At 37.4% G+C, this 19,402-nt stretch overlaps 1 protein-coding gene across 1 annotated transcript in view; it reads left to right on the top strand.

Moving 5' to 3' along the window:
* Positions 1 to 718: 718 nt before the first annotated feature.
* Positions 719 to 19,402, top strand: part of pth2ra (parathyroid hormone 2 receptor a) — a 55,771-nt gene continuing 37,087 nt past the window's right edge. Inside the window, exons 1-5 of the mRNA XM_053328671.1 lie at positions 719 to 824; positions 4,045 to 4,155; positions 5,089 to 5,210; positions 8,015 to 8,112; positions 16,544 to 16,727. Of these exons, the coding sequence (XP_053184646.1) occupies positions 719 to 824; positions 4,045 to 4,155; positions 5,089 to 5,210; positions 8,015 to 8,112; positions 16,544 to 16,727 (621 nt within the window). The remainder of the gene's footprint in view (positions 825 to 4,044; positions 4,156 to 5,088; positions 5,211 to 8,014; positions 8,113 to 16,543; positions 16,728 to 19,402) is intronic.

Genomic DNA, 19,402 nt, shown 5'->3' with positions numbered 1-19,402 from the left:
CAGAATAGGTCAGCTTTTTTAAGTAAAAACGATTTTTAATAAAGCTCATAATACTGATTAACTGAACTTAAATAACTAATTAGAATTATATAAATTGTTAATCAATATGTGGAAGGCTGGAAAAGTTAAAAACCACAGAGTAAATTTGGCCTGATGGTAGAGTAAAAAGTAAATGTTGGTACAATAAGGGCTATGGTGCAGACCCTTTTTGTGGGGCTTTAGCATCCAATAATTTACCTTCTTTATTTACATTTTTTTTTTCCTGATTTTTAATTCAGAAAGTCACACAAGCAACCCCTGCAAATGGTTGCATACACGAGTACAGGACATTGGAGGTATTTTACTAATAGAATTTAACGTAAATGAAAAGGTAGCCAATTAGGATTAACTGAGCAACAAATGAATGAAAGCATGAACATAGAGAATCCTCCCTGTAAATATTAAATTCATTACATAGTTTTAAATCCTAAGCTGAAAACAAAACACTAAATGAATAGAGACACGAGAAATGTGGTAGAAGGTTGTTAATCACAGGTCTGTCATTGTTTTTGTTATGAATTTCCAGCACTTGTTAGTCACAAATGTTGGCCTGGCTCACAGCAGATGCTAAACGACAAAGTGCCCCCCAATGTTTTTGAAAACCTAATTACAGGCGACAGGTGACTTAGACATGTAGACACAGGGTCACAGATCTGATCTTGTTTGTTGTGCTCCACAGATGGGGTTTGATGGTCCTCTCTCTGCACAGGAGCAGATGTACATCCTTTATGAAATCAAACTGCAGTGCTACCAGAACCTCTCCAACATCGACCCGGGGACCACAGGTACAAAATGATGTAATGTAGTGTTACATTTTTGCAAAAGGTTAAACAATTTTTTACTGACCAATTACTATGATGTAGGACTCAAATCATGTGATCTTTAATATGAAGACTGAATGGAAAGACCATTGTTTTTTATAATGGGACTTCACAATGCTTTCCTTACACAAGCACAGCAATTTTGTGGGCAGAGCAGAGAGGAAATGAGTCACATTTTGGCTTAAGTTTTTCATAAGTGATGCTGAATCTCTACATAGGCTATCTATAGATAAAACTGCTCTGTTTCATAGGTCTTGTTATTAACTTATATTGGCAAAAAACGAAGGAATGGGTGCTTGAAAAAAAACAATGTAGGATATACAATATGTTAAAATATAAGTGTGTGTTAGTATATTGTATAGGAAATGCAAAGTAGTGACTAATGATGTGTAATGCATGGCTTAATTTACATCCCTGTATAAGATAATCAGGAAAGGTATTTATTAAAATTGTATTAATTTACAAACAAGGGGCAAGTGTAGTGAATATACATCACACGTTTAGTGAGGTATGGGGGTGGTGTTGCCACATCACAGTGAGGTCAGCAATGATGAATGATGAATCCAGTTATAGAAGCCTTTTATCTTCAATTTCACCCACCTCACATCAAACTAGTACTTATTGGTTGTTCTTATAGAGCCCTTTGCTCTAATGTACAATACACTGATGATATATGTGCTGTGCTGCAAAGAGCTATAGATGCAGACAGTGAGCTGCACTTTCTGGAGGACTATGCTCTGAAAGAGAGATTACTAGTTCTAATAAATGTATGTAATAATTGCACTCAGATGATGAACTTGCCTACCAGGGTGAACTCAAATGCGCTGAATCACACAGTAAGCTTTTTTCTTAGGCCATATCCATCGCAGCTGGTTTTACTGAACACAGTATAGTAGTTATGGCAAGAAAAAGTAAAGTACTGAAGGTTGGGCCAAGGATTGTGCTGCAAAGATCTTATAAAAAATGTTAAATGAAGCCATATTTATGGACACATCTGCAGGTCCACATCAACAAATAATATAAATAAAACACAAGACAATACAAGGACAACACAGTATAAATATATACAGGGTTATAAATCCTTTTGTGAAGAGAAATGTATTAATGTTAGACAGTATGCACAGTGAGACAGAGATATTGCACTACGCTTGTTTTTGGAGATGTTACAGAATGTAGTTGACAAGTGTGCACCCAAAAAAAAAAAAAAAAAAAAAAAAAAAATCATTGTGAGAAATACTTTGGCCCTGCGGCTCGAGTAATGGAAAACTTGCATGGCTCACTGGGATGAAATAAAATGTACTGCAATCATTTCATTAGATATTATTATGATTAATTACTATGAACTCAGAAACAAGGTCACTAAAATAAATTTTAATACTGTAAAAAAGATCTTATTACCAGAACATGATTCATGAAACATAATGAGTGGAAATTTTGGAATATTTTCACCAATGTATTTGGTAAGTTTAAAAAAAAAAACCCAAAACAAAAGAGAAACTTTTAATGTCAGTAAAAAATGATGAACACTCGTATAACCTTGATAGTAAATTAATAAGAAGTATAGCTGATTACATTTGTAAACCAGTATGTTACATTTTTAACCTTAGCTTGAAGGAAAGTGTTTTCCCTCAGGCAAAGAAAGATTCTAGTGTATATAATGTAAGAACAGCAGGATCGCATTAAGTGGGGTGCAAAGCAGACCTATCAGTATTCTACCAGCTCTTGGTATACTTAAATAAAGACGAGCTTCTTTCAAATTCTAAACTGTTTCTCTGTCAATGCCTTAACACAGATGAATGAGTCAAATAGATGATTAAAAAAAAAAGATGGTGCTGTCTTGCTTGATTTCAGTGCTGCTTTCAATCTAATTGACCATGGAATACTACTGAAAAAAACCTTTGGCAATATGGTTTCAGTGCAAAGTTGTCAGCAGGATGAGAAGTCTCTAACAGCTAAAAGAAGGCATTGTGTGCGCTTTAAGTCCCCCAGGTTGCTGCCTTAAGTCTCTCCGCTTCTCAATTTTAACCAATTCATCTCTGAAGATGTAGACTGATGATTTTACATTGTATCTGCTAACAGTCGTAATGAACTAAATGATGTTCTGCAAAGTAAATTGAATGTGTATCAACTGGGTAGAAAATAATTACCTCGCATTAATGTATCCAAAAGTGTATTATCTCTGGATCAAATCATGGATTGAGGAGTGAGTTGCTTCTCTTCCTCTCGATGAGGTGTATGGCTTTAGAGCAGGTCCATGAAGCAAAGCTTTTGGTTTTTGTCCTGGATGAACAGCTTATCTGGTCTTTCTGTACTGACAGGATTGTAGCCAAAATGGGTATTGCAGTGTCAGCAGGTTCTGGATGTGTGCCTGTTTCCTGACTAATCACTCAGTCAGACAGGTTATACAATCGCTGAGTCTGTGACTAAATAAGATTTGCACAAGCTTCAATTTGTGCAGAAGAAACCTACATGTAGCTCTTCACTGTTCATCTAGGATGAGTGTAGAGGGCATGCATGAAGCTCTCTTCTGGCTAAAAGTTAAGGACAGATTATTAAGCAATCTCCTAGTTTTTTTCCTCTGTTAAATTTGCCTAAAAGCTTACACTAGAAGATCTCACATATCAATGATAGACACAGGTTTACCAGACAGGTGACAAAAAAGTCATGTAGTAGTCCCTGAACCTAGAACTTGTGCAATATACTGTATAGAACAGGTTTGTGTAGAGCTAACACTCAATGGAATATGCTACCATGTTCCCTAAAAAAAATCCACTAGCAAAAAAATAGTAAAGAAATGGTGTATGACTATACATTTCTTGGTCTTATTGTTGTTAGCTGGGGAATATATCATCTGACCATATTGTTTGGAAATAATGCTCTGAAGTTGAAAGGTTTTGTGTGGATGAGAGTTGATCTGGGGGGTGCTGGGTGGGTGTGAGGGCTTTGGGTTTTGTGTGTTAAGTGTTTATGCATGTTGTTTGTTGGTGTTTGTATTTTTATGTGTGGACCCCAGGAACAATCGTTACTACCCTTTTAGCAACATATGGGGATCAAATTGAACAAATAAAGACATTATCATCAATCCAGAGTGAAGTTAGAATTCAATTACTGTCACAAAAAATGATTTAGAGTGCAATGTTAATTTATAGGCTCAAATCATGACTTTCTCTCCTACTCGCTGCAGACGAGGTGTGCCCTCCAGACTGGGATGGTCTTATTTGTTGGCCGCATGGCTCCCCTGGGCTGGTTACCAAGGTCCCCTGCCCATCGTACATCTATGACTTCAATCACAAAGGTTACCACTTTATTTTCCCTATTTTGTTTTTGCAGATTGTTTTTACCATCAACAACAAACTGGAAGACTGCAAGGAAACTAAAATGTAGACTAAATCAGGATGGAGCTACTACTTATAAAATCTGATTTTTTTTGTTGTTGCATTTATACATTTTAAAACATGCTGTGTTTTACTGCATGTATTAGTCATCCTGGGAAAGTATTAAAGGTTCACTCACAAAAGGTGTTTTTACTTGTTCTGGCCAATTTGCTGCTGTCAGGTTGGAGAACGCTAAGAAATACAATGAGAAAAGTTACTTGTGTATGTATAATGTGCTGAGACCTTTTTCAAAGCAGATATTTTGAAGTGTTATAGAAGGAAAAACATAGGTATTATTAATCACAATAGCTGCTGCTGTGACTAGTTGGAAAAGTGCCATAACTACAGTGCAACAAAGCAACAAAGCATTGTTTTAACCCCCACACAGTCCCAAGTCTAATCATCCAAAACAATTGGATTCACCTGTGTAGGTTGACCATGTGGGTGTGCAAGCCCTTTCATTTCTACAGGCTGAAAGAAAAATGGAATAAGGTTATGTTCACAAAACATGTTGGAGTGGCCCATATCCAAAGTTGGCCTCCAAACAACTTAGATAAGATTTTTTGTTTCACTTACGTGTGAGCAAACTAAATCAGATGTTAAATCTAAATTGAGATTTAACATTTAGATGGATTTTCTTTTAAAGGAAGCTAAATATTCAAAATACATCAGCTACAATCGGCACCCCATAGTTTCAGACCCTCCGCTCTAGAACAGAACGAAACAACAGTATAACATTAGTAACATAAACCTTTTTCCATCCGTATTAAAATGTTTAAATCATAACAAAAACTATAATTGAAATAAAAATGTGTTGAAAACGTCCAAAATCATGTCCAAAACATGTTTTACAGGCTATGCTTACAGGAAATGTGATGGCAACGGTTCCTGGGTGTTTGTGGAGCGCTGGAACAAGACATGGACTAATTATTCTGAGTGTCTACGTTTCCTTCAGCCCAGTGATGAAGAAGGGAGAGTAAGTATGGCTGTGAAATGTGTAAGCAGCAGCAGCAGATTTGATTAACAAATCAAAGCTGTACTCATAAAAAATACATGAAGGCATGTGTTAAACACACAGGTTGATAAGATATGCAGCAGTGGGAGATCAAAATCCCATAGGACCCCTTGGGGAAGCAAATGTGGGGGCTAACCGAATGTTCTGAAGATGCTAGGCTACTGTATGTGTCATCTTATGTAAGGACACCATGTGCAAATTTGGTTGTTGGATGACATTCACATCCAAACACATGCTGTCTAACAAATGAACAACTCGAAGTAGCTCCCACCTATTTCTGCTCGTTACTCCTTCATATGAAAAATGTCAACTTTTGACCCCCTACCGCAGTCTGCATGCTGCATGAGTTGTTAGCAGTTTAGTTAAGTGGTTTTACGTTGTCAGACTGTGCTGTCTTTTTCATCATCTGAATCATTTTTACAGGTCGCATGAGGTAAAACTATGCTATTTCATTAGGAGAAAAAAAGTGTTTTGCTCCCCCCCCACCTCTTACCTGAGCAATCCAAATACCAAAGATTTATGTTCATCGTCATGGGTACAAACTCACCGGAACTTTTGGAAATTGAATCTGTGCTCATTAGGATAGATCCTCCACCAGGATATAAATAAAGAAACCAGATGTGGAATTCATTAAATCTTCTACTTCCCAAGAACACAAACAGACAACTTCTTGCTGATCGCTGATGACATTTATTTATAGCTAGATTTTTCAAGAATGCACACACTGAAGAAAAAAATCAAGCAAATAAAAAGATTACTGTTGGGATTGTTGGCGATAGAGATGGAAGCATGTGATTCAAGGTTATAAAAAAAAGGCACAACGCTAGGGGCAAACAACTGATGTAAGGTAATTCATTTTTTATTCAACCATCAGCAATTACAGGAAAGCTGGTGTGCAGGCTAGTGTGGCTTCCTAGCAGAGTGAAGGCCAGTTAGCCTGCATGGTTACGCTCCGTTCCCAGGCGACTCCGTGAATGCAGCTTGGTTAGTGAGCAGTGAGCCTGACAGCGAGGCCTCTTAGCCGGTCCCCTGGTAGTCTTGCTTCAGGGCCAATGGATGGGAGCCCAGGCCCGGTGCCTCGGCTGATGCGTCACTGGCGCTGCTCCCTGACGCACTTAGACATGGATCAGAAGTCAGCTGTGGGTTGGTAGTACAGTCTTTGTTGATTCTTTGTGATTATGTGGTTGAGGGTTGAATAAAATGTTGTAGTTACAGTAACTTCTTCAGCTAGGCGTAGTGGTATTAAAAAAAACAACAAAACGCACAAATGCAACACAAATGGAAACAATTGTTCAGTTTGAAGCTGAGGTAAAAAGCTGAATTGTGAGCATGCTCTAGGTGAGAAACACAAGAAAAATAAAAAGGAACTGTTTAAAATATAAGAAAAAGTAAAAACGGTGTTTCCTGAGCTCAGGTTTGAGGACCAGCCTAAAGAGGAAGTCAGCTTCAGGTGCTTTTATGAGTTAGTTTTGGGTGCTTCTCACCAAATCCTCAAAGGTTAGGAATAAATATATATTCTTTGTTTGACACTTTTCCTCTCTCTCTAGTCATTTTAATGCAAATTGTACATGCACAAAGTCACATAATTCAAACACTACGGTCAAATAACAGTTTTTATATAAAACATTCTTACTCTTACTCTCTCTTATTTCAGCATATACGTCTAAGTCTACTTATACAGTACATTTCAACTGCAATAGAAGAATTAAATATTAAAAAGGCATAATGACATGTTTTTCTGTTTTATGTAAAGCACATTGAGTTGCCATTGTGTATGAAATGCGCTATATAAATAAAACTGCCTTGCCCTGCCTTGCCTAAGTAAAGAAATGCAATATACGATTTTAAAAGAGTAGAAGATGGAGGTAAAATAAAATAAACAACATATATGTGATGCATAAAAACTGAATTCTGCCTCTACATGTTTAGTTTTGACTCTGGAGACAAAAAGCACATTTATCCCAAATGATCTGAGAGGTCTGGACTATTTTAAGTCCCCCTATTTAGCAATTAACTCTCCTTACAACCACATTATGGTGTGTTATAACCTTTTTATTTGTTTATGTTCTGCTAATATACTCAGGGAATCAGGGACCTAAAGTTTTCCCACCTTTTTTATATTGAACCCATTCATCTTTTGATGTTGTCTTAAGGGAGTTTTGTCATCTTCTCAATGAAAATAAAAAATAAAAAGGGCAATTCCCAGAAAACGGAGCATCATTTGTTTCTACTATATCAGCTGACCTAACCCTAACCCTTTGAGCCAGATAAGTGATTGTTCAGGCTCAGATAAAGAAGAAGTTATTTCAGGTCTAAGATGAAGTTATCTTCGATTTCAGACAAATAGGCTCTTGTTAAAACTCCTGATGAAAGTGTAAAGCCCATCATTTGTCAGAGATTAAGGATTTAAAGCTGCCACGTTCTGACTTTACCCTTTTTCTGTTTTAATTAACTTCAGACAAAAACACACACTGACATGGCAACACATCAGGCAAAGGGTTACTCATCCATTCTTTGACTTGTCATACGCAAAGGCTATGGCAGCATCACTTCAGTAAGCTTCAGCTTTAATATTCATGACACCTGTTGTTCCTTCATCCGGTCAAAAATGCAAATAAGCTATAATTAGACTCCGAAAACATGAATGGTGAACATTGTCTTATGCTCACAGCAACCTCCTATTCAGTGAGGTATGAGTCATTGCTGTCTGAATGAATGAATAGCTCTTAAACTGTATCAAATATTGCTTCTCTTTGTGTTCACAGCAAGACTTCTTTGAGCGGCTGTATGTCATGTATACCATTGGTTATGCTGTATCCTTCAGCTCTCTGCTAGTGGCCATCTTCATCATTGGATACTTCAGGTAAGAGAGGAGTTTTTATTGCATAAGTAACAAACACAGCATTATATTCCATCAGTGGAATGACTGCAGGAAGTAGTCTGCAGCTGTGTCTTGCATGTTCACATCTGGATGAATGGATGGATGGAGGGATAGATGGATAGATCAAAGGTCCATATTAAACCCCTTTAACTTTCTATACCTTTATATTATACATTTTTCCACTGGTTAATAGTTCCCTGAGGTCTTAAGTGTATCTGACATGCTTAGATTAAAATACCACAAGGATCAAACAGCACAACAGCCTTCTCATCTTGTCTATACAGCCCTGCTCACAATGGCTAGTTTGAGTGTAAATAGACTTAGATTTTGTTATGATTTAATTGCAATAAACAGATCAAATGAATGCTGAAATAACTACATCATGATGTCGATTTGTAAAAAAAAAAAAAAGCCTAAATTCATCCTTTGTCTGGTCTGTCAGCAAGATGACAAGCAAACTACTTTTTAAAAAGCTTGTTTTTATTTTTTTTTAAATGGAGTCCAGATCAATCAGGACTAAAAAGGCATAAACACAGCAGTGATGTTATTGCTCATACCCAGTTATCTCCACACTGTGCAACTTTAACATTATGTGAACTTCATCAGCATTTATTATTGATGACAGCAGCTGAGGTGGTGTGTTAGTCTGGTTGAGAAGCAAAATGAAGATAAATTCAGTTAATCTGAAAAGTTCTAAAAAAAGCAAACTCCTCCCGCTGGTAAACTACTCCAGATCACAGCAGTGGGGTGTTTATTCCTCCAGAAGATGAGACAGCAGCAGCAGCAGCAGCAGCAGCAGCAGCAGCACAGGGTTCCCTGGGCTCAACAGCCGTCTGTCAGCAAGCAGCGGGCTCTGTCTCTCGGTCCAACAACTCCACAATATGCACAAACTTTTCCCCTTTAACTTCATTTCACCCCATGTGATGTAAGAAAGGCATCAAATCTGAATGTCTTGTTGAATCACAAGAGCACAGAACTTGTTAGAAGAAACATCAGAGACCCAAATACATACACACAAGCACTGCTAATCCTAACCTTTTTAAAGCTTCAAAATCATGAATTTCGAGGTTATCGTATTATTTCAGGTTTTGAAAAGTCTCCATGATATGTAATGTACACTGTGAGACCTGCACCATGTATTGTGATTGCTTGGATGCAGCTGCTCGGCCATGGAAACCCATTCCACAAAGCTCTCTACACACTGTTGTTGAGCTAATCTGAAGGCCAAATGAAGTTTGGAGGTCTGTAGCAATTGACTTCGTGGCTGAGTTGCTGTCGTTCCCAATCACTTCCACTTTGTTATATTACCACTGACAGTTGACTGTGGAATATTTAGGAGCGAGGAAATTTCACGACTGGACTTGTTGCACAGGTGGCATCCTATCACAGTACCACACTGGACTTCACTGAGCTACTGAGAGCGTCCCATTCTTTCACAAATGTTTGTAGAATCAGTCTGTGTGCCATGGTGCTTGATTTTATACACCTGTGGCCATGGAAGTGATTGGAACACCTGATTTCAATTATTTGGATGGGTGAATGAATACTTTTGGCAATGTAGTGTAGCACCAAATCCCAACAAAGCAGCTCTAAAAGTGTACTCTTCAATTTACTGACCAAATATTTCCCTAAGGGCAAGCACTTGGCCAAAATCATGTCATTTCCAGCGGCAAAGAAAAAAAAAAAGTATGCAAGCCAATATCCATTGAAGCTAAAGAGGAATCCACATCAATGCATGTTTCACATCTGATGCCAACATAAAGTGCTAATGCATTAAGTCATTTGTCCTTATAGAAAGTAAGGGTATGAAGTGGCGCTGTAGATGGCTGAGTAGTGAGTTAAGTAGGAGAGCAGAGCTTGTGTTATGTCTGTGCAGACGTTCAATTAACATTTGCCTTTTTATGAACTGTTACCAAGATCTTTCCTTAACGCCTTAGCAATTATTTTAGTTGTGTTTATTTTCTGTAACGCATTATTTCCCTTGCCTTAATCATGATGAAGTTGCTCTAGTCTAGTGTTAAAAAACATGCAGATTTGTCCAGTATTGATATTCTTGTCTGGCACTGTATAGATGTATTCATATTATTCTTCTGCTTCTGTGAGGTAGGGAAGCTGAACACCTCACTTGAATGTTAATCTTTGTTTAATGAGGTGGTTGAATGTATGTTAGAAGTGGGGGCAGTGTAACATTACTTGTGGTAAATGAATCCAGCACAACAATAATGAAGGAAGGAGAACTCAATGAATAAATAATGTCATCTGCTATTATCTTGACCTCGGAACTTAATAATTACTATTTCACGTCACTGCTGATGGACAGGCTACACATCTGGCATCCGCTGGAACAAAATATTCTTCTCATTTCACACTCAGTAATAAAATACAGGATGTTTCCAACTTAATGCTAATCATAGGGAAAATGGAGACAGTGTTCAATTGGAGCACTTCCAGGTAATTAAGTTATAACAGAGAGTCATGGATGCACAGCGGGTCAGATCAACATGATAAATATTGTCATGGTTGTCTGCAGGAACCTATACAATACATTATGTATGGATAATAAAGTTTCCACTAATAACTCAATATTGAACGAAATCTACAAGTAGTATGAAGTTACATAGTTTTCTTCAAGACTTATGGGTATTATGAAATCAAAAGCCCATGAAATAAAATATTACTGAATAGCTAGTAAGCTGTCCAGGCACAAGCGATCACTGCTTTCATTTTCAGATGAGTCACTGAAGGTAGAAACTGGAGGTAGAACAATAAAAATTCCTTTGAAAAGTATTTGAACAACCTGTAGGTGTGTTACCTTGGATTCAGCCGGAGTTCCTGCGCTGCCGACGGACATCCTGCATGATGAAAGAATGAATTGTGCAAATAACAATCCCTATTTTCATTTTATTTAACTTTTGAGTTTTTTTAAACTTCTTAACAAAACTCAAATCAATTATAGCACTTTTCATACAGTAAAATACAAAGTGCTTTACACAATAAGAGCAAGCAAAACAAAGCAGAAGCAAAACCAAAAGAGACACACACACACACACACACACACACACACACACACACACACACACACACACACACACATATATACACACTTGAAAGAAGGAAACTGAGGTACTATCTTACTCTCAGCAATTTGCAGTGAGGAAACACCAGACTGGATAAAACATAATAAATAAAAAGGAGCTAAAAATAAATAATTAAATAAATAAAGTTCATAACAATAAATAAATCAATAATGAAATAAAATAATGATAATAATAAAAAGATGACGACTTAATACAAATAAATTGAAACCAGAATTAGTTAGCATTTATACCAAGACCTAATAACATCAACTGCAATGATACAATAAAGAGTCTAAATAAACTAAAAGACTTAACGATTAAAATAGATAAATAAAGGATAACACACATTTTCACAGATCCTGTGAGTGACTTTCATTTATTGGATTAAAATGTACGGCTAGTAGATCAGTTTATATCCATTTTGTGAAAAATGTAGAGATGAATTAAGAGATGCAAGTAAACAGGCAGCCGTCTCTCTTCATGCACCGCAAACAGCCTTCTTATTGAAAAGGTTGATCATTTTCAGAAACATTTTACAGTGCCTTTGATCTAGTAATTGCACTAGCAAGGCTATCCAGGTTTATGTGGGAATTTTACAGTGGCTATAATCATCCCATCAGCACTTCAAAAAACCTTTTGGAGATCCCACCCCACTTGAAAATGCATATAATAGAGGAGTACACATAGCTGAAGTGGTCCTGCCTTGAAACTCACAGTCTGGGAAAGATAGACGGCCTACACTGAAGAGACAGACTGAGACAAGACTGAGAAGGACAAAGACAACACAATCTCAATTATAACTTCCAGTGGAAAAAAAGTTGGCTGATAAGAAGAACTGCTGAGAGTTCAACGACTCAGTGTCCATGTACGTAAATACTAATGATTAAGATTTGACATCACAAGAAACACATTTCTCAGATATTTAATACTTTACACGATTGACCATTTTCCCAAAGCACAAGCATTAGGTTTTGATTTTTAAATCATTTCCATGTAATTATATTCCATTATAGTAATGGTTGTGTCACTGTTAATGAGTACTCAGTGTAAAAAGAAACTGCCTGCTGTTTTGATCCATTATTTTCACAACATGACTTGAGTGCAGAATTTGATTAGGAGAGATTGAAGAAAGTCGAGTCCACAAAATGAGTGTCTAACTTAAATAGGAAAACCGAGCATATTATCTGGATCTATTGAGACTAAAATTTCAAAGAACCATCATGATGGCTATTGACAAAAAAAAAAAAAAGGGTCTTATCTTCGCTCTGTGTTTAACTTTATAAACAAGCTATGATTAAGACCTCAGCCTCTTTCAGTTCTTTCTGCCTCACTGTAAACAATGTGCAACACCTAATGTGGAGCTTGATTTATGAAGCTAAAACACATTAAGCTTCTCAAGCAGTCAACAATTAAATAGTGCCGTCGTACGAGTAAACACTGTACTGTATGTAAAAAGGTTCTAAATTTATTGACACTTGCCAAAAAAAAATTATGCAGGAGATCCTGTAATAGCGGTTATACACTGAAACTATAGCCATCATTTCCCATAAAATAAAGTTTAAAATAAACGGTTACAATTTTAAAAAACTTTAAATTTAGTCCTGTTTTAAGAGCTCTAGCAGTAAACCTATAGTGCTAAAAAAAATGGAATATAAAAATCACAAGCATCTGCTCCATGAAATATATTTTACCTTTGTAAATCTCCTTTAAAATATCACATTTTGATCTAAATTTGAGCTACATTTTCTGGACAAAATCAAAATGTTCTAATTTTTAGGAAAAAGTGTTTTCTCATGATTACAATAAAATAATCATAGAGATGAATTGCTTAAAAAGATAAGCTAGCAAGGTCCTTCTGGGTGTAAGTAGCTGCTGCACATTGCTCATTCATATCCATAAACACCTAAAGCTCTATTGCCAGTTTGACTGTACTTATTGCACTCTGGGGATCTGAATGAACTGAAGCCTTTGGATGGCTTTTATAAAGGAGAGCATTGAAGAGGGCATAACAATGATCTGTGCTGCTGGTGATAAAAGCAGAGACGTGTGAAGTGTTTCCAAGTCTGACTGAGATAGAAAGTGGTTGTTCCATGGCCAAATCACTATTTTGATGTTTCAGTCAAAAACAAAAAAAACCTGGACAGTTTTAAGAGGGGAGGGAGGGATAACTTAATTATGGTATTGCCATCTTTAATATTCACAAAAAAACAAAAACCTCCTCAATTGATGACACTATTTGAAGAGGGAGGTTTAAAACCCCTCTGACTCTCCTGTGAATTGAACAGCGCCTAGAATATTACATTTAGAGTAATATATAAGACCGAGAAAGGCAATACATTTTCACATTTGAGAGCCTTGAACCAGTGAATGTTTTTGCATTTTTGCTTTAAAAATTACTTAATTGTAGATTAATTTTATGTCCATGGACATATACATTCATCTAATTCACACACGTACTCACTCACTGATGGCAGTCAGCTACCACACAAGGTGCTGGCCTAACCATCAGGAGCAATTTTGGGTTCACAGTCTTCCCTGAAGACACTTTAACATGTGGACGGGAGGTGTTAGATGGAGCTGCAGAACAAGGCTGAAGAATTTTCTTCATTCTTTGTTTCCAGTAGCCGGCAGGTCAAAGCCAAACTGAATGTAGCCCAAACAGAGCACACTAAACTGAACAGAACTGAACAAATGATCCAACAAAGCTGACATTAAAACCAGGATTTAAATAATGACTGAACTAATGAAAAAATAGGAACAAATAACAAGACACCAGGGCAGGCTGGAGGCTGATTGGCTGTGAAGACACAGGGAGCAGGCAAGGCTAACGAGACTGATGCAGGGCAGGTGTGGAGCACGGGAACACAGGAGGCAAACAGAGCAAACAGAATACCAAAAACCCCTAAAAACCACAATATAACCATACACAAGCCGAGCCAGAACTCATATGAACAAAAATAAGTGCCCAAGTAACATACAGTAAAATACACTTCAGCATATATTGCTGTTGACATAAATGTGAATACTGCATGACTGGCTACATGAAACACCATAAGCTGGACTAAAAGACAGCTGCAGCTATGGATTCTAATGAGAGTGAATATGGAAAGCAACAGTTTCTCAAGTGGTCCTTTAAATATAATCTTCAACCTCTCTTATCTGTCCTTCATCACCTTCAGTCCAGTGTTAAACAGGCCTGATGACATCTAGTGGACTGGTGGAGGGACCAGACTTGGACAGAACCATAAAGGCCCATTTATGCTCAACGTTAAATACGGGTACGGATAAGGACGGAACCTTCTGTCCGTGCTCTGCGTTAATTTCGTCCGTATTTCCGCACGTTTCCATAAAGCTTACGGATACGGACCAAACTGAGCAGTACCACCGGAAACCGTGGGGGCAGTGTTGCTGTTACTACTCAATACGTAGCGCTAGTGAGACACGAAAAAGAGATAACAATGGACAAACTTTTTGAGGAAAGGTTGTGTGAGTTGGTTAGAAACTTTAAACATATCGTTTTTTGTTTTTTATGCAAGAGGAACATTATCAATATCTCCTCCACAGTAGCCGTGTTTGGAGTTTGTTGTTGTCATAAACTTTTGACTCCGTGCTGCCCCCTGGTGGATGTTTTGGTGAACAACCTCCTCTTGAGCCCCAACCTCACTCACAACAATGCAACACAATAAGATCAGTAAAAGTTATTTAACCGCCCCCCCCCCCAACAAAAAACAAATCAGAGGGGAAAAAACACTTCATACACATTAGAGAGGTTCAAGCAGTTGAACACAAAGCTGCCATTGCAGTGCTCTCTAAGGTAATTAACTGATTAATGAGATCCAATTAAGGATTAACTTTAGTCAGACATGCTGAGTCAATTACCTACATAAACACTGTCATCTTCTTGAATATCAGGATAATTATGTCTTCACTTGTTGAGTGGGAGGATTTTCAGTAATAATAAGCAGCAACAGATTGACAGCAGGAACAATAAAGGTAGTACCAATTGAAATATATTATGTATATAGAGTATGTGTTTCAGAGCAATCCAGTCCACTTCCAACCATCACTGCACTTACTCATGACTTCTCCAGTCAGTGAAAACAGCAAAACATATTTAATAGAAAGAGGGGGATGCATTGAAAAGTGCAGAGCTGGTTTCTGTTATAAAATTCTGCATCGACAGCACTGCTAGTGCTAGTGCCAAGTAGTGTGCGAGCTGGAGGTCCTTCATAGAAACGAGTTGCAAAGTCCTTCACAGCTTTTTTGGTTATTATAGTTCTGAAACAGCTCTGCAGTTTTAAACAAAACCTCTACAGTATGACATGGTACTATATGAGATAATGATTTCCAGGACAGGCTTTTGCCAAGTAATGTGTGAGCTGAGGGTCCTTATAGAAACAGGCAGGGTCACTACAGCTTTACTTGGCGCTTGGCGGAGCAGAAGTGGAGTATGGAGCAGATGGATTGTGTTTGTGTCACTTGTATTGGATTGTGTTTAGTCCTGATGAAGACTCATTTTGTAAAACTGTCTGCTTGTATTTTCTCAATGATGTCTCCCAAATAGTTTTCTTCCATCAACCTTGATAGATGACAGCAGAGAGTGGAATTGAAGATATCAGATATCATCTCAGCATGATCCCCCAACTTTTTCAAGTCCCCATATGCCCATTGAAACAAGTTTTGCTCGCTGTAATAATTCCTCCTTTTCATACTTTCCATTAGATGATCCCCCAAAAAAGGCACCTACAATGTCAGTGATAGGGGATAAAATCCATAGTCCTCGTTTTGGGTGAAAAGTTTGAATGAAAAAAGTTATCTGAAGGTAATATGAGGTTTCAGTCAACTGAGTTGGTCAAATAATGTGGATATTTCAAACTGTTCCAGTCCTTTTAGTAAAAAAAAAAAATCTCTCTTTGTGTCTGTAATGGATAGTTTCCCTGTTCAGCTGCAGTGGAAGCAACTGAACCAAAATAGGGAATTTGGCACTAAAAAGAAACTTTGAAATATAGTGGCTTGAGTTGACTAATCTGGGCTGCCAAATCTTCATATTAGCTTCAAATAACCTGTTTTTAAATATGCTTTTGCATAAAAAAGAGGACTGTGCGCAATAGGAGGACAGTTGAAAAATTGTGAATGTATTCTTTAATGTTTCATTTCTCTCTACCTGACTAAAGTTTCTCAGTGTAGTTGTTTTTATTCCCTTGCAACATAAGAACAATCCTTTAACCTCCAGACTAAACCAGCATACTTAAATAAATGTGTCTTAGTGGTTGGATTGTATGTCATTGTGCTTGAAATTATGAATTTGTAACAGCAATTATTTGTTCTCATTGCAGGCGACTTCACTGCACCAGAAACTACATCCACATGCACCTGTTTGTTTCCTTCATGTTACGGGCCGTCAGCATTTTCGTCAAGGATAAAGTCGTCCATTCCAGCGCTGGCTTGCAGGACTTTGACTCTGCTCTGTTGGACAATTTGAAAACAGTTACTATGGCACCACTGGACAATTCTCAATATGTAAGTACCATGCTTTCTTGTTTCTATAGAATAAAGTCATACGTGCTTTGCTACTTGAGCTGAAGAAACTTGCTTCAGAGCCATATTTTACAGTGAAAGGCTGAGCTGCAAGTCCCTAAAATTAATTAACAGACTTTGAGAGTTTTCTTGAGAGACAAGACAGTCACTCAAACTGAAAAGAGTCCTGGAGCTTTTTACTCTCAAACTCTACACATACATCATTCTGCACAGTGAATCTCAAATGTACACCTGAAGGAATGAGAAGAAAAATACATTTTTGAGTAGAGTGATGCTTTAAAGTCCCACACTTTAGTGCTGTGAGGAAGATTTTTGTCTGCTGATCCTCTCTGCTTCAATTAAAGAAAAAAAGGGTGACGAAGCACTTCTTTCACTACTACAGTTAAAAAGAGGAAAGGGAGAAACCCGGTGACTGATCTGCTGCATGTATTTATAGATTAACAGTTACCAGGTTGCTTCAGTGCATGTAGGCACTTTGAGTGACTAATAACTAGCTTAACATTGTTGGGCATCATAGGGACATGTATGAGACAAAGACAGGTCTGCACACAGTCATGAAGCCTGTAGGGACCTTCACAACCTCATAACAGAAGGAATAGCACCAAGTCAAACAAAAGGAGTCCAAAACAGACCTCAGCTCCCACCATGCTTTGCTCAACTCACACCCATTTGTGAAACCCAGCAGACACAAACTCTTGGCTCCCATTGGACAAGATCTACCAGTATTACACCCCAGATGCTCCCAAAGCCATGCTTCCAGTTGTGGCTACCATACCATATCCTTGTACGTATGTTAACTTTAACAAGACCACACAATCACAAACTTTGCTGCACGAGTAGAGATTTTTAATAAGGATAAGCAACATAGGCAGACACATTTGTCTAAAGTGGCATACACATGAAGTACCATCTAAGCTAGTGTAGATCAAGGAGAAACCTTTAAGAGCCTCAGTACTCCATTTTCTATCTGTCTGTCATTCTATTGTGCCACAAGGTACTTGAAGTAACATATATTCCCAGCAGCCATCATTTGTCTTTATTTTCTGTTGTTTTGATGTTAAGAGCTAGAGAAGGACCGTGAGATGAGGTGAGTGAGTACTCTCGGAGAAAGTGATTTTTTAAGAAGTAGGGTTTGTTTTTGATTTACAAACTTCACATATTTAATAAAACAAATGAAAATGGAATGGCCAAAAATATTGGTATACTAAACTTAATATTTTGCAGCACAGCCTCCGAAGGCAATAACTGCAGTCAAGCACTTTCTGTAACTCTTAAAAAGGTTTCTACACTTCTTCACTGGTATAGTCTTTCAGCTGCAGGTTTCGGCTTTTTCCACAGATGTTTAATGGGATTCAAATCAGGCCATTTAAGAACAGTTCAACATTTTCTTCTCATCCACTCTTGAGTGGCTTTTGATGTATGCTTTGGATCATTATCCTGCTTGAAGACACATGGCCTACGACTAAGACACAACAGTCTGACACTTTGCTGTATGTTTTACTCCAAAATGCTTTGATAGTCTTCTGATTTCATTGTGTCCTGGACAGATTTAAGGTATCCAGTGCCTAAGGCAGCAAAGCAATCCATAAACATCACTAAGCCTCCCTCGTGTTACACAGTAGGCATAGTGTTGTGTTATTTAAAGGCTTTTTTCCTCCTCTTTTGTAAATATATGGTTGGTGGGATTTACCAAAAAGCTCTAATTCTGTTTCATCCGTCCAAAGCACAGAAGGACTGTGGTTTCTTTTTGGTGTCTCTCTCTGTGGGGGTCTTCCTTGGTCTTCTACCATGCATCCCATTTTCATTCAGACAATAATGGATGGTGTGGTTTGAAACTATTGTACGTTGAACTTGAAGATCAGATCTGTATTGAAGTTTTCTGAAGTTCTTTTTTCGACCATTCGAACAATCCCTCTGTTCAATCTTGGACCAATTTTCTTCTTGTGACCACGTCCAGAGATGTTGGCAACAGTTCCACGGGCCTTAAACTTGTTAATAATAATTGCAACGGGAACATCAAGCTCTTTGAAGATGGTCTTGTAACCTTCATGATCATGTTTGGCTTTTACCTTTTTTTTATGTCTTCAGGTGACTCTCTAGTTTTCCTTCTGTTTTTCATGTTCAGTAGCAGAGTGAGTCATTTTCTCCTTTTAAACTGGCTACATGAGTGATTATAAGATTTAAAACATCTGTGATACTAATTAAAACACAATGGTCTGCTTAACATATCACTACAAATCAATTATTTGTCATGACTTCTAAAGGGAACCACTAATTTTTCAGGCTATTTTTAGAAAGTCTTTGTAGAATAAGCATGAGTTCTCCTTTTTTGTTTTGTTCCATAGCAAATAAACACTGATAATAAAATAATAATAATTTTCTTCGGCAAGATTTCTTCAATGTCATATAAACAAGTTTGTTTTAAAGACATATACAAATACATTTTGAAAAATAATTCAGATCTGATAGTTAATTTGTTTTTGTAATTTAAAAAAGTATTTAAATTACAAATTATTTGTGATGTCACCAATAAAGCAAGTACGTAGCCTCACGACTCCAATTTGAGGTGAGAACGTTTTCGCTGTCAGCAGTCTAATGTGAAAACAGCTTTCTGGTGTCAAAGTCTGCACATACTGTACATCATTCTGCACAGTGAA

Source organism: Scomber japonicus, chromosome 11 (genome assembly GCF_027409825.1).
Source record: "Scomber japonicus isolate fScoJap1 chromosome 11, fScoJap1.pri, whole genome shotgun sequence".
Classification (NCBI taxonomy): domain Eukaryota; kingdom Metazoa; phylum Chordata; class Actinopteri; order Scombriformes; family Scombridae; genus Scomber; species Scomber japonicus.
The sequence above is the reverse complement of the archived record's forward strand: the minus strand, read 5'-3'. Positions and strand labels throughout refer to the sequence as shown.